The sequence below is a fragment of the Vicia villosa genome, linkage group LG6 (assembly GCF_029867415.1).
Source record: "Vicia villosa cultivar HV-30 ecotype Madison, WI linkage group LG6, Vvil1.0, whole genome shotgun sequence".
NCBI classification, from domain to species: Eukaryota; Viridiplantae; Streptophyta; class Magnoliopsida; order Fabales; family Fabaceae; genus Vicia; species Vicia villosa.
The window spans coordinates 673637-689393 of record NC_081185.1 but is presented as its reverse complement, the minus strand read 5'-3'; the positions used below and the strand labels follow the sequence as shown (position 1 = coordinate 689393).

Below are 15757 nucleotides of genomic sequence, written 5' to 3'. Positions count from 1 at the left end.
TCACGAGTCTCATCGGAAAATTCACGAGCCTCGTCGGGAAACTCACAAATCTTGTCGAGAGATTCATAAGCATCCTCGGGAAATTCATGATTTTCCTCGGGGTATTAATGAAACTCGCCGAGAAACTCGTGGATCTCGTTGAGAAATTCATCCAACTCATCATAAATTTCATGAACTCACTAAAAACTTCATTGAAAGGCCCTAAGTCTACCCAGAAATCCTAAGAGTAAAGTCCTAAAACTAACATGCGGTGAAAATGTGAGGTTACTTACTTGGAAGAAGAAGAACAAAAAATCCTTGACGGCGGTGGAAGCTGCAGTAAGCGGAAGAACTTCGAGAAGGATGTGAGCGGGGTGAGAACAGAGCGAGGGAGCAAAAGACTTTGTAATATGTTTATATTTCTTCTATATTTCTTTTATACCAATCAAATATTAATAGCATGTTTGGATTGACTTTTGGAAGACCCAAAATCAATTCTAGAGGTGTAGAATTGATTCTGAGTAATTTTGAGATGTTTGTTTTATCAAAAGTAGAATTGATTCTGCCTCCAAAATTGATTCTACTTAGCTTATACATTCAGAATTGATTCTGGATGATTTTTACACTGAAATTTATTATTCAACCCACTTTCATATATATATATATATATATATATATATATATATATATATATATATATATATATATATATATATATATATATATATATATATATATAAATCAATTTTGCTAAACTCAATTCTATTAAAATCAATTCTACCAAACTCAATTATGCTAGAATCAATGTTGTTGTTCACCGCCAATCCAAACACACCCTAAATCAACTCTATTTTTCTTCTATTTCTATTTCTATTTCTCTTTCTTTTTTTTTTTTACTTTTTTCTTACGCACCAAACACAACCTTAATAGGTGAAATAGAATGGCGAGCTGACGTTGCATCCATCCAACGACGATCCTCACCGGCGCCGCCCTATCGGAGCATCCCAACACCATCGACTCAGTGCTTTTCTTCCCCTGTGTGTTATTCATAACGATTATAGACTTCATTTGAACCAATCAAAGATCGTCAATTCAATCCAACGGTTATCGTTTCACCACATACTCATTCCTTCTCCTTTTCAAATTTTCCTCCCGAATTCTCATCCAAAACCCTAACATCATCATCATCATCATCATCATCATCATCATCATCATCATCATCATCATCATCATCATCATCCCTTTCCCACAGAAATGAAAGTCAAGATCTTGCGTATCCTTTTTCTCTTTACAATACCCTGTTGCATTCTACCTGTTTGTGATATTGCTTCACAGAGTTTCATTTTTCTAATATTCATGCTTTTACTTTTACTCTTATTTTCCTCTCAATATATCATGAATTGTGTATTTGCAGAAAATCAAAATCATGTTTTTCTTAACTTAGCTCTCTCTCTTTTATTTGGGTGTCTGATGTTAAAGAGTAAGTTGTCATCTTTATCTGTAACTATCTTTTTATACAATGATTGAATGATCAATGGATGAACTGTTGGTAATTTTTCTCATTCTCTTATCTCAAATGTAGATGGCATGCTGTTGCTTCATGGACTTGGGACGCACAGGATGAAACGTGTGGGATTTGTAGGATGGCCTTTGATGGATGTTGTCCTGATTGTAAACTACCTGGAGATGATTGTCCACTAAGTAAGCTATTGCTCATATTATCTTGGAACTTTCATAGTTGTCGTTATATTTGCGTACAATTTGTCGAGTTTCATGCTACTCGAAAAGTAGTAAGCTCAACTGCATAGCTGATAACTGTTTGTGCATTCAATTTTTCTCACTAGCATAGAAACGGACACGTTAGTATCTGTCTATCCAGTATTTTCTATTGCACTTAATTGTGAAATGCTATTGAATTATGTTGAAATGAGAATGCATGCACTTTTTACCGTGATAACTGCAACAAAGAATGTGGTGAATTTCTCGGAACATATAATGCTAAGAAACTTGAAGGATTTCCATGATATATTGAGAAGAATGAAAGGGAGGATGGTTTATATGCCAACAATATATATTCTCAATTAACCAAACACCATATGAACAAGAGTTTTTGTTTCTGTTGCTTAATCTTATATTGTTGGCTAATTAAAGTAGGACAGTGTCATAGTTTTAGTTTTGTGCTCAAAGAGTTGGAAGCAATTCCTGCATAATTGAGAATTTGTGTTTCTCTATGTTTCTACGTTTCCAGATTAGCGTTCATTAAATTCCGGACAAATCAAATAACATGATTCTTTCATTATTCATATTATTATTAGCGGTCTAACTCTGTTTTCTACTACTTGCAGTTTGGGGTGCATGCAATCACGCATTTCATTTGCATTGTATCTTGAAATGGGTGAATTCTCAAACCTCACAAGCACATTGCCCGATGTGTCGTCGAGAATGGCAGTTTAAGGTTGAGAGCACATAGAGTAATGTAATTTCGGTTTTCATGGCAAATTATAGTATCTTCGAAAGCACATCTGTTGAGGCTAACTTTATGAAGAAACTAAGATCTATTTAAGTGTATTGTAATTTGATGATATACATATTGGATGTACTGCTGCTTCAATCTGAATTAGCTTATGAACTTTAATCTCTCTATTGTTTAAGGGATTGAAGTTGAGTTTCTAAATTGTCACATGTTTGTTTTCTCCATAAAGGATGGATTCCAAAAAATTGAGTCTTTGGTTGAATGGTGTTGATGAAGTCGGTATGAAATTTTGGATTTCAATGATATATTCTGTAAGAATGATAAGAGTGTTAATATTTAAAAACATAAAGTTAAGGAGAAATTTTTACCTTAAAGGTCAAAGGAGAAATTTTTATCTTAAAGGTCAAAGGAGAAAATTTTGCCAAAATCAACTACAAAACTGTGAATTAGATGAAGCTCCCAAATTAAATTAAGATCTTACTGGTACAAGATATTACCTCACTAATTCTACTTTGGGCCAAACTAATTCACACGGGCTAATTTTATCTTATTAAACTCCCTATTTACTTATCATCTCATATTTTACGGTCTAATTTAATTTGCTCTGAAAATTCCCAAAATAATACAGACACTCTAATAATATTTCTAATACTAAAAATATTAAAAATCACAATTAATTGTCGATTCGCTATCCTGAACTAATATCGACTAAATCGTCTTAAAATACGAATTTTTTTCACTAAATACTCCAAACGTCTAAATTAAGCTAATAATCGAATTTCCGGGCGTTACACTTATATTTTAAATACAAAGTGTCCACTTACTAATTACTTCCTCTAGTCCTTTTATCTCATAAGAAAAAAAAACCAAAATATTATTACTTGTTTATAAATATACTCGGGAAATATATTACAAGACATTAAATACATTCACTAATATTAAAAGTATAAACAATATCTAAACATAACAATAGAAGACACTAATTTTGAATGAGGTAAAAAATTCTCCATATAGCTGCAAGACCCTTGACGAAAAAGGGAAAAATCTGCTCGTGTTAAGACAATATATCATGACACTATCCATACGATAAAGTGTAAAGCAAGAAAACATACCTCATGAAGAATGTCGAAACAAAGATCAAGATATTCTGCGTTTGTAAAGAGACTAAGAAGCCTGCGAATAAAAATCCATGATTCCTCCGCACTACAGTTATTAAAATCGAATATATCTATTTACAAACTTGGAAAAGGAAACTGACTTATTGGATATGTTACTATAAGAAGGATAAGAGTCGTTACTGTCGCGGTCGTTGAAGGTTAATTTAGTTACAAATGTCCACATATGAATCCACCTCTTTGATAAAACACTCGTAAGGACAGCTTGTTTAGTCGAAAGAAAAGAAAGAATGTGACCAATAATAGAATCAGGAAAATCGCTTATCATGTCTCGACCCTCATGTCTCTTGGAATTGCAACCGGACTCCATCTTTATTTATAGCAAGTTCCTACAATTACAAATACAATGACATGAAGCACTACATATACATATTATTACCATAGTTTTAAATTGCTGCAACCGCATCAGGCTGCAGATGTAATTTAAAATCAGGTATGTGATCCTTATACGAACCGCATCAGACAAAGTATTGTGTGTTTGTTGAGTTATTATTATCAAAAAAATCAAAATGTCAGAAACTCAAAACTCAATTTTCTTGAAAAATGTTAACTATAAGTTCTGCAATATGCTTTGATGATTAATGTGTTTAAGCTCTAAAAATTGGTTGAAATTGAAGCAATTAAGCGGTAAAAAACCAAAGAAGGGAAAACAAGCGTGCCTGATTTCTGTGTGCTGCTTCTTCACCGCCGCATTAGGATTTATTTGAAATAGTGAAAGTGAGTTTGTAGTTAAAACCTTAGCTCATGCATATAAGGTTTAATTGTTTGACGGAGTGGATATTATTTATTATATTTTTAAAATTGCAATTTTTTTTTATATTTATTAAAAAATTAAGTTTTTATACCGTTGAAATATATTTTATGAAAAGATATAAAAACAACTCTAATTGTTTATTTTTTATTAAAAAAATAGAGAGAAACTAAATTAAATTAAATGATTATTTAATTTTACTTAATTTTTTTTTTAAAAATCAAATAATAAAATTGATGTTTTCTTTTAAATTGAAATAAAAAATGAGTGTTTTTTTCTTATACTCCTTCCATTATTTATTATAAACAAATTTTAAAGTTTTAAATTTATTAAATAAATAATATATTTGATTTAAATATAAATCACATGCATTAGTTATTTATTGGATATAATTTTTATTATTTTATTTATAATAAGAATGAAGGATTAAATATAGATTTTTATTTATATGAAAAAATATAGTTTAATTAAAAATAATTTTTCAGAAGGTTAATTGATCTAAAGAGAAGATTCCTAATTAGATTAATTTTAGACAAATGCAAATAGTAGAAATTTTGGTCTAAAGGCAAAACTTTATACATGTAAATAGTACAATTTTAGATTCCTAACAAAAAATATCAAATTTCATTTTTACCAAATTTCAAAATATTTACATTTAATTTTAAATTAAAAAATATGTTAATATAACACTTTATTTACAAATCAACCTTTCCAACTCGCTAGTATGCTAATTAACATGATGGAACAAGATTTTAAATTCGCTTATCAAAAATTTATTAAATTTATCTTGCTTCAATTTTTTTTTTGACAAACTTAAACGATATGAGGATGAGTCTTGTAATTTTGTCACACGTATTTAAAATTTTGTAGGATATGAGGATGGGTCTTGTAATTTTGTCACACGTATTTAAAATTTTGTAGCATATTAATGTCTTAATAATTTTAGTCCCCTTTATTTTTCATCAATACTCCCTCCCTCCATAATAATTTAAAAGAAAAAAATTAATATTTCATATTTACTAAAATATATTAAATTTTTATATCTTTAAATATGTTTTATAGAAAATTATCCATTATTGTTTATACCAATCGAAAACAAACCTCTCATCGTTTCTCTCTTTTCATTCTTTCATCTTAGGGGTAGTTTTTGGCCATTTTTGGCTAGAAATCACCCCTCAACACCGTTTTTCTTTTTCTTTTTATTTAAATAAGTGGTTATCCATACAGATTTGCTTCTTGTTTTGTGTGTTTTTAAGTTTTCATTGTCTTGTACGGTGTTTGTTGGTTTTCCCGTCTAAGTACGCTGTTTGTTGGTTTTCCCGTCTTAGTACGGTGTTTGTTGGTTCTAATTGACACATTCACTTCAAATTATTGCAGATCTGAGGAAGATTTGGGCGTTAATGTTGCAAATCCAGAAGTATGAATATTCTGGTGACTTTTATTTTGTCATATTTGTAGGCACTTTCATGCATGTTGCCGTTGCATGCTATTAACCTAGGCGCTGCGAGATTGTTTGCATATTCACCTTTTTCAGTTTTTAGCAATCTTGAATTTGTAATGATTGATGTATTTTTAAATTTGAATTAATGAATATCGTTTTAGTAAAAAAAAATGTTTTATAGAAAGATATAAAAAGAATCGATTGTTTCTGATTGAAAAGAAGAGAGAGAAACTAAATTAAATTAAATTTATCTTTAATTTTATTTAAAAAAAGACAAAATATTCAAATAGTTAAATAAGATAAAATTGATTTTTTTTTCTTTTAAATTGTAAAGAATAATGAGTGTTTTTTCTTATACTCTTTCCATTATTTATTATTAACAAATTTTAAAATTTTAAATTTATTGAATAAATATAAATCACATGCATCAATTATTTAATGAATTTAAAAATTAAAAATTGTTTATAATAAAAAATGAAGGATTAAATATGGAGTATTATTTATAAGAAAAAATTATAATTTAGTTATAAATAATTTCTCAAAAGGTTAATTGATCTAAAGAGCGTTTTATTTGCAGTTACATCCTATTGGATGCAAGTTTTTCCGATTCCACTTGGAGTAACGAAACAAATTGAATCAATTTGTCGTAGCTACCTTTGGAGTGGAACTAAAGTGGTGAGTAAGAAAGCTCAAATAGCTTGGGAACAAGTCTATGAGCCAAAGAATGCGGGTGGACTCAATATCACGTCGCTACCAACGTGGAATAAAGCAACAGTGGGAAAATTACTTTGGAATATCCAAGCAAAAACTGACAAACTCTGGATCAAGTGGTTGGACACGTATTATATCAAGGGGCATGATGTGCTTACTTGGCAGGTTACACCAAATTGTTCATGGATTGTGAAGAAAATCATGAATTTAAGAGATACAATTAGCCACACTGAAGATTGGGCAATTGCGATACAACAAGGAAGATATGTAACTAGGGTAATGTACAAAGAACTCTGAGGTGATAGAACTCAGGTTCAATGGAAGAAAATTCTGTTCACTAACTATGCAAGACCTCGAGCTATCTTCATTCCATGGATGGCTTTAATGGAGAGGCTTCCCACTCGGGACAGGCTAAACAGACTAAGCATGAATGCGGAGCAGAAATGTTGTTTCTGTGAGTGTGATGAAATCATAAATCACTTGTTTTTCTTTTGCAGGTAAACTAGTCACACTTGAAGGGCATTACTCTAATGGCTTGGCATATAGGTAGATAGACTATGACTTGGAAAGAAAAAGTTAAGTGGATGGTGGCCGAATCCAAAAAAAAAGGACTCAGAAGTCAAGTTCTCAAAATTGCACTAGATAAGACGATCTACACAATATGGAGTAGAAACAAGATTTTCACTCAAAAAGATCACAATTGAAGATAATGAAAAATTATTGCTTTGATAAAAAAAATTAATATTCAAATAGTAAAAGTTTTGGCCTAAAAGCTAAACTTTATATATTTAAATAGTACAATTCTAGATTTCCAACTAAAAACATCTCACGATGCAAATGCATTTATTGATTTAACATGAAAAACAACTATGATACCTCATAATTAATTTTTTTTAAACAAATAACAAATAAATTTTTTTAACATGTAAGATGAATCAAAACCATGTACCTAGATTTAATAATATGTAGTATTTTTTTAATAAGGAAAGAGCTCCATTAATTATTTACTTGGGTTTTTTCATACATATATTGGCTTTGATCCTTTTATGATAATGAGTTTTTATCAATACTATTTATAATAAAAAACATAATTTAATTAAAAAACAATTTCTCAAAAAGATTAATTGATCCAAATAAAAATTTCTTAAATAGACCAATTTTGGACAAATTCAAATAGTATAAATTTTGGTCTAAAAGCAAAACTTTATACTTGGCAATACTAAATAGTACAATCCTAGATTCCTATATATAAATGCATTCATATTGATTTAACATGAAAAACATATTCAATACCTAATAATAATAATTCTTTTAAATAAAGTCCATAAATGAAAAATAAAAATAAAAATGAACATCATGATGACAAGATATTGATGTCATTAGAATGAGAAAGTGGGTCCCACACACCACACATAAATGTCAAATGTCAGACCCAACCAACTCAAACGCAAAAACAAGTTGTTTTCTTGTGTTGTCTGCGCGTTCACCGCCACATTTGTAACACTATATATACACATGTCTCTTTATTCTTCTGTTTAAATCAAACCAAACCAAAACATATCAAATTCTAAGATTCATTCATCTGTTTCTATTCATATTCATACCCATGTCTGCTTTCATTACCCCTAGATTCGTTCTTAACAAGTTTTTGGCTAAATCTCAACGTGAAGGTCAAGGTGCTATTGTTAGAAGAGGCATTGGAAGGTACATCTATACACATTTTTCTATTATATATGTTTACGATACCAAACACGACACTGACACGTCAACAGCAGCAGTAATAATTTAAAAAAATAGACACATTTTTTTCTGAGATGTCGATATATAAACTTCAATTTATATGATATATATATATATGTGATGTGATGTGATTTTCAGAAGTGAGTTGAAGAACTTGGATCCTTTTCTATTGCTTGATCATTTCTCAGGTACAATATTATATTTAAATTCATGTGTTTGTTTGAGATTAAGGCTTTGTTTGTTTTGTTGTGTTAATTAAGATCTGTTTTGTTTTTTTGTTTGACTTTCTAGTGTCTCCTCCTGGAGGATTTCCTGATCATCCACACAGAGGTTTTTTTTTTTCTTTTTTTTAAAAAAATTTATATTTATCTTATTTTAATTTTATATTTGTTTAATAATATTCTGATTTGCATATCTTAATTGCAGGTTTTGAGACAGTCACTTACGTGCTAGAGGTATGTAAATACATCTGTTTATCTTTTATATGTATCAGTGTCGTGTCTAATGTGTATAGTATCTGACATATTCGCATTAGTGTGTGTCTGATGTGTATGGTATCTGATGTGTCTGTGTTAGCGTTTTATTTATTGATGTTTATAGTGTAGTTATATTTTATTTTATTTTTTAACATTGTTACATTATTGTTATTTATTTGACAAAAGTTTTATTTTCTTTGACTATAGGGAGGGATTACTCATCAAGATAATGCTGGTCACAAGGGTACAATAAGAAGTGGTGATATTCAGGTACATATAAAAAAAAAACATAAGAATATGATTCAAATAATGAAATTGTATAGTTATAATCTAATACATATGATTTTTCTATTTTGTGTAGTGGATGACTGCAGGCAGAGGAATTATTCACTCTGAAATGCCTGCTGAACAAAACAACAATGGATTGCAACTCTGGATCAATTTATCAGCCAATGAAAAAATGTAATGTCATATTTTTCTTAACCATTTCATCTGTCTACAGTAATCAGATGTTTTTGCACAATTATCAACTGAGCTGACTTAATGTCTAATTTATTTAATTTTTTAAATATAGGATTGATCCAAACTATCAAGAAATTCTAAGTGAGGACATACCCTCCGGAGAAAAAGATGGTGTTGAAGTGCGAGTAATAGCCGGAGAATCAATGGGAATAAACTCTCCCGTCTACACAAGAACACCGACCATGTACCTAGATTTCACCATGAATCCCGGAACTCATCTGAATCAAACCATTCCGGAATCATGGAATTCTTTCGCGTACATAATCGAAGGAGAAGGTGTTTTTGGTTCACCAAATTCATCACCAATTATGGCTCATCATGTCATTGTTTTCACACAAGGTGATGGAGTTAGTGTTTGGAACAAGAACTCTTCAAAGCCTTTAAGGTTTTTGCTCATTGGTGGACAACCTTTGAATGAACCTGTGGCTCAATATGGTCCTTTTGTCATGAATACACAATCTGAGATTGAGAAGACTATTGAAGATTATCAACATGGTAGAAATGGCTTTGAGATTAAACTAAATTAGTCATCTCAATTGTTAGTTTTACTTAGCTCGATTCAGCTAAGCATTATTTCATTTTAGGGTTTAATTTATATACACTGTCAGCGGAAAAAAAATTAAGATTGTCAATCAGTCACAATGGTCTGATTGATTGAAAATTATTTACGCTGACGGAGTATCAAAATTAAATTCTTTGTTATATTTATATGAAATAAAAATAAAAAGAATAAGAAGGTTGTTTTTCTTCTATCATTTTCAATGTGTTATGTCACATAATGAGCATAGCTATCAAGGTAGTAGGAGGTGAAAAAGATATCTTTGGTTATTGTATTTTATTTTATGTACTTTAAAAGTTTCTAGAAGATTTAAATTGGTGCATGTGGAAGTGCAACTATAATTTGTCTCTAAAGTCATCATGGGTCAGCTTATTTTGAACTTTTTCTTTCTTTCATGACCACTTTCTCTCCTAATAATTAGTTCATTTTCAATGGATTACTTCTTTTGTTCTAATCTTTATTTCTTTTGGATAATTGCAAATTGAAATAGCAAAAAAATTTACATAACACTCTCTTTCGGTTTTTATTTATTACTTTTAAAATTTATTGAATAATAAATATATTTAATTAAATATTTATTATTTAACAAAGTAAATTTTTTTCTTATAATTTTCAAATTGTTGCTCAATCGACAGAAATCGACATTATTAAGTTGGACGACATCATTAGAATTTAAATCATCATACTCACAATTATATGTGTGAATTTTTAGTGGTTATTACCGCGTCGTCTATTTATTAAAAATAATTCTCACAATAAAGATGGAAGAGAATACTAAAAATTGATTTAATATTAATATTAATAAAAATTGAATTTTTAGATTTCTTTTGAGATTTTATTGGTAAGAAAAAAGTTTATGGTAATGGATGAGAATGGAGAAGTGTGATAGGGATGGGTGGGTGTGAATAACGCCCCACCATCTTAGAATTTGAAGATTTTGATATCAAAATTGTTTTGAGTTGAATCCAACTATGACTTATTTTGACAAATTTAAGCACATTGTTTAAAAGAACTTTTTGTGTATGGTGTATAAAAATGGTTATTTTATTTTCACAATATCATGAGGATGATTTTTCTCTAGTTTTATGGTAAAGTGGCCAATCTATGTGATGATAAACAATGATCTTGTGGAGAAGTCTTCTATAGTGGGATTAAGGATGTGGTTTGTTTGGGGGATGAACAAATAAGCTCTCTCTCAATTCCCTTTTGGAGGTGTTGACTTAGGTTCCACCTTCTTTCTTGGTTCATGGTGTGATCCTTTATTTAGAAAATGTATGCCACTACTTAATAAGACCGTATTTTAAACTTATGATAAATTTATAGTATATATCTTTAAAAAGATTGATCACAACATCATTTTCTCATCAGCATATGGTTTTATTATTTTTTCACAAGCATATAACTTGTAATCTAGCGGTGAAACGCTTGGGTCTTGAGAGTGTGCTCCTCTCAAAGGCTCAAGTTCGAAACCCGCTAGATATAAATTGCTTATTAAAAAAAAACAAGCATATAACTAATTTTTATTGGTATAAATTTTTTTTAATAAGTTATTTAAGTAGCTTATAGCTTGGGGTTGTTTATAGGATGTTGAATGAATGGTGAAATAAGATTTTGGTTGGTGGAATAAATTTGTTGTGCGATGTAGAGGAGGTTGTCTTGTAATATTAGCATTCAACGTTTAAGTTAGAATGGTTAAGTCTGTCGGCATGAAGTGAGATACATAGCAGTTGAAATACTCAAAAAGGAACAAAAATTTGACTTTTAAAACAGAGACTAATATATTAATAAATGTGAATTTAAGCCTAAAAACTACTACTATAAGCTATAAACTTAGGCATTAAAAACTGATATATGCTTCCGCTATTTATTTTTATTCTTTTCACATAAAAGTTCACAAAGACACTTTTTTATAGGTGTAGTTGAGGAGTCTATTTATACACGAGTATCCGTCAAAATCAAAAGAAACTCGTGAACAAAAGACATCTTCTGGTTGACCAAGTAAAAGAACAAAAATCTCTCAGTACATACAAATATCTAGCAAACCTTCAATGTGACAAAACTTGTAACTTATACCGATTAATCAAGAACAACAATCATATTTAAGAAATCACTAAACATGACATAAATGGATGTTCATTTCATTGACTGAAATTACAATTTCTCTGTACCCCAAAATTATACAATTAAAACCCTTTACTTAATATTTGAAGATATATAAAACTTTTCTTGCTATATATATAGATGTGTTTTTGTAGTTGTAACTTGTAATCCAAAAACTATTCAAATGATACTCCATGAAAAAAGAACGCAACCCAATTGAATTTTAATTAAATCAAACAAGCAAAACAAAAATTCAGGAACAGCATGAAAAATAGCTACTGTTTTTCTTTGACGTAGAGTTGCCATCGTTAACAAGACTAACCCTGTCGACGGATAATTCGGCTTTGTAAGAGTCTGAGTTGAGGACCTTCCTGCTAACATTGTTGTATATTTCTCTAATAACCATCTCAAAAGCTGTTTTCACATTTGTAGAGTCCAAAGCAGAGGTTTCCATGAAAAACAAACCTTCTGATTCTGCAAGGCTTTTACCTTCTTCAATGCTTACATCCCTTATATTATCCAAATCGCATTTGTTTCCCACAAGCATCATTGCCACTGTTGTATCGCAATGAGCTGCATTACAGTTATCAAACACAGGAAAACGATATAAGTGACCCTAATTGCATCACGGTTATCAAACACAGGAAAACGATATTTCAACATTCTAGCTATAAACAAACATTAATTATATAATCATACAGTTTTAAATTACCATCTGCAGCCGCAATTACAGTCACAACATCATGACAACAACAATTACAACGGCAATATAAATGTAGTAGTTTTTATAGGTCTTCACAATATCATGGCGACAACAATTACAACTGCAATATAAGTATAGTTTTTATAAGTCTTCACAACATGGCGACAACAATTACAACTGCAATATAAGTATAGTTTTTATAAGTCTTCACAACATCATGCCAACACACAACCTATACATTTACACAATATATAGGTTTACACAACATCATGATAACAGAAATCACGACCGCATTGGGCATATTTGCTCATATTTTGTCACAATATCAAAGTTTGCGGCGTATCAGTAATTGAGAACAAGGTGGTTAAAATCGAAATTTCATGCAAAATTGTGAAGGGGAAGTAAAATTGTAATTCATGGAACCGTAAGTCGTAACACTAATCTTACGATTATACAAAATTCTAAAACTTATGCATATAAGTTCATATAAAATAGCATCAGTAAGACAAAGAAAACCTTAAATCACTTGAAATACTTAAGTAAATTTAAACTCATAAGAATAGCTCACAAGATAATTAAAACCTTAAATCACATTTCAAATACTTACATAAAGTTAAATTCATCCATAAGCTAATCGCATAAACATTTCAAAGATCGTAAGATTATACGATTCAATAATTAATAGAAGGGATTCTACCCGATTCCACCTAAGTAGGATTATGCATATACTCTTAATTGCTCAGGCCACGCATAATCGCAAAATCATGGGATTTTACAATTCAAATCGGAACGTTAACTACCATAAATGAGACCACAATTTCAATCAATGTAATCAAACATATACGTGGCAACACAATTTTCGAAATTTTCGCCTTATAGATAAGAATATGCCCTGATGGTATAAAATATTTTTACACTGTCAACCAATGGGAGATGTGTATCCCGCTAAAGCACGCTTTTAATTTTAAAATTCTGATATGACTAATTTTAAAGATTTTTATTGGAGGTCTATGGAATACTACCTTCTTTTTTTTCCACTATCAGCATCGGATCCACTGGATCGTCTAATCTGGTTCGGATATTACCTTTAAACTTTAAATACATGCAGTATAGTTTAACCTTTATCATTATCTCTTTCCATTTAATTTCTTTCCTTCTTTTAGAGTGTGAGATTAATAGATTCATGTGCAATTAAGATGACATAATTATAACTACTACCGTCAATTTCACATAGCATAATCAAAATAAAATAACCTAACTAGTAAAGATCATAGTTAATGCAAGACTCTATATAGCACTGGCACCTCTCAAAAAATGCGTGTCCGAAACGGTCACCGATTCTTGTAATTACATTTAATTTATTATGTTTTCAAATTATTACCAATATCGACACCGTTGTCAGTGCCGTGTTTCTGGTGTATCCGTGCTTATACAAGGTACAATGCAACTAACGGTAATGGAATAGCAAATTTCACACAATAAACGAAATTAACAAACAAATTAAGCAATAGAAAGAAACTAAACAGTATATGTATAGATTTTGAAGCGAAAACGATAGATCCAAAACGAAAAGCATAAAATAACAGTGAGTAAACTACGAGATCAGATCTAGAAACTAACTCTTGAGTTCATCGAGCCATCTACCGACACTATCAAACGTAGTTCTCCGGCTAATATCATAAACAACGAGAGCACCGACGGCGCCTCTGTAATACGCGGACGTAACAGCGCGAAACCGTTCCTGACCGGCGGTATCCCAAATCTGAGCCTTAACTTCTTTGGAATCAATCTCTAAGCTCTGAGTTTGAAATTCAACTCCGATTGTAGCTTTGGAGTGAAGATTGAACTCGTTGCGAGCGTATCGTGAGAGGAGGTTGGATTTTCCGACGGCGGAGTCGCCGATGATGACGACTTTGAAGAGATACTCTTCGCCGCCTTCGTCGTCGGAACTTGACATTGTGTTGAGTTTTTTTGTAACTGAATGTGAAAGTGAAAGAGTGTGTGTGATTGCTTTGCTGGGATTTAAATGATGGAGAGAGAATTATTGAGGACCGGGAACAAGCTGGACTTGACAAGAAGCGTTTTTGGTGCTAATGCTAATGCTAATGCTAATGCTAGATGATATTTTTTAATTTTTTTTTGGGAGTGTGAATCTAGTGGTTACCTACTTTTATGCATTGCATTCATTACATTACAATTTGTAAAGTTACAAAATAGGAAAATATAAAGTACTTTTTAGATATATATTTGAATAATTTTTTTTTTATGTATTACGGTCCAATGTAAGGTGCGTCTCTTTTTAGTGAATCTTCTCTTTTAAATTTATGTTACTGCGAATGTAGCATAGAACATGTAGGGCCTAAGTCAACCATAAACTTACTGGGAAGTCTCTCCTATAGTGGATTGTGGTTTGGGATAGACCTAGATGGTTCACATGTGAAGTGATGATCCAGGATATAACAATGAACTCTAAAATCAACATCTTGATCTTGATGCTCTGATTGATTTTACGGTGGGAGTACCTGCAAACACTTGTAAATCCAACTCAATGACGATTTAAAATGGGAGTATTTATGGTTAGAATAATGTGTACTAATACTTAAATATACAATATCTCGGGGACATTTGTTTTCATATCTAGGTTTATAGGATTTAAATCTACGTAGCATTCTCTTAGTGACATTTATCTCAGGAACATATGTTTTCACAAAAACTTGAGGAGTGGTAAGAAAATTCCTGAGATGTCTCGTAGAAATCAATCATCTTCTCAAGGTAATGTTCCAAACCTTGGAGATTAACCAATAATGACGAATGTTGAAAGTTCTGGGATTCCAATTTTTGTTGAAGAGAGGCTCATTGCTCAAGATGTTCTTAGTCAAGTGAATGAGTTTGTTGAATAAAAGTCTTATGTTTTGAAATTATGAAAAACTTTAAAATTATGAAAAACTTGTGTTTTGGTGTATTGATTCGAATTAATCACTTACACACAATATTTGATTTGAATCAAATCAAACAGAAATGACCAAAAATTTTCAAAACCATTTGATTTGAATCAGGTTTTACACATGATACGAATCAGACAATATCATGTCACTTCTGTCCAAATTGATTTGAATCACACTCTGCA

General features: G+C 30.7%; 2 protein-coding genes across 2 annotated transcripts; one reads left to right on the top strand and one right to left on the bottom strand.

The window, feature by feature from the left end:
* The first annotated feature begins 8010 nt into the window (after positions 1 to 8010).
* LOC131608698 (pirin-like protein 2) lies at positions 8011 to 10199 on the top strand. The gene is made up of 7 exons (XM_058880210.1): positions 8011 to 8234; positions 8409 to 8458; positions 8562 to 8600; positions 8697 to 8725; positions 8954 to 9016; positions 9108 to 9208; positions 9321 to 10199. Exons 1-7 carry the CDS (start codon positions 8137 to 8139, stop codon positions 9793 to 9795), a joined length of 855 nt encoding a protein of 284 aa, XP_058736193.1. The 5' UTR covers positions 8011 to 8136; the 3' UTR covers positions 9796 to 10199.
* Positions 10200 to 11878: 1679 nt separating this feature from the next.
* On the bottom strand, positions 11879 to 14791 carry LOC131608696 (ras-related protein RABA5e-like). Its single transcript, XM_058880209.1, has 2 exons — positions 14251 to 14791; positions 11879 to 12500 (listed from the first exon to the last, which is right to left on the bottom strand). Exons 1-2 carry the CDS (start codon positions 14585 to 14587, stop codon positions 12181 to 12183), a joined length of 657 nt encoding a protein of 218 aa, XP_058736192.1. The 5' UTR covers positions 14588 to 14791; the 3' UTR covers positions 11879 to 12180.
* Positions 14792 to 15757: the final 966 nt, after the last annotated feature.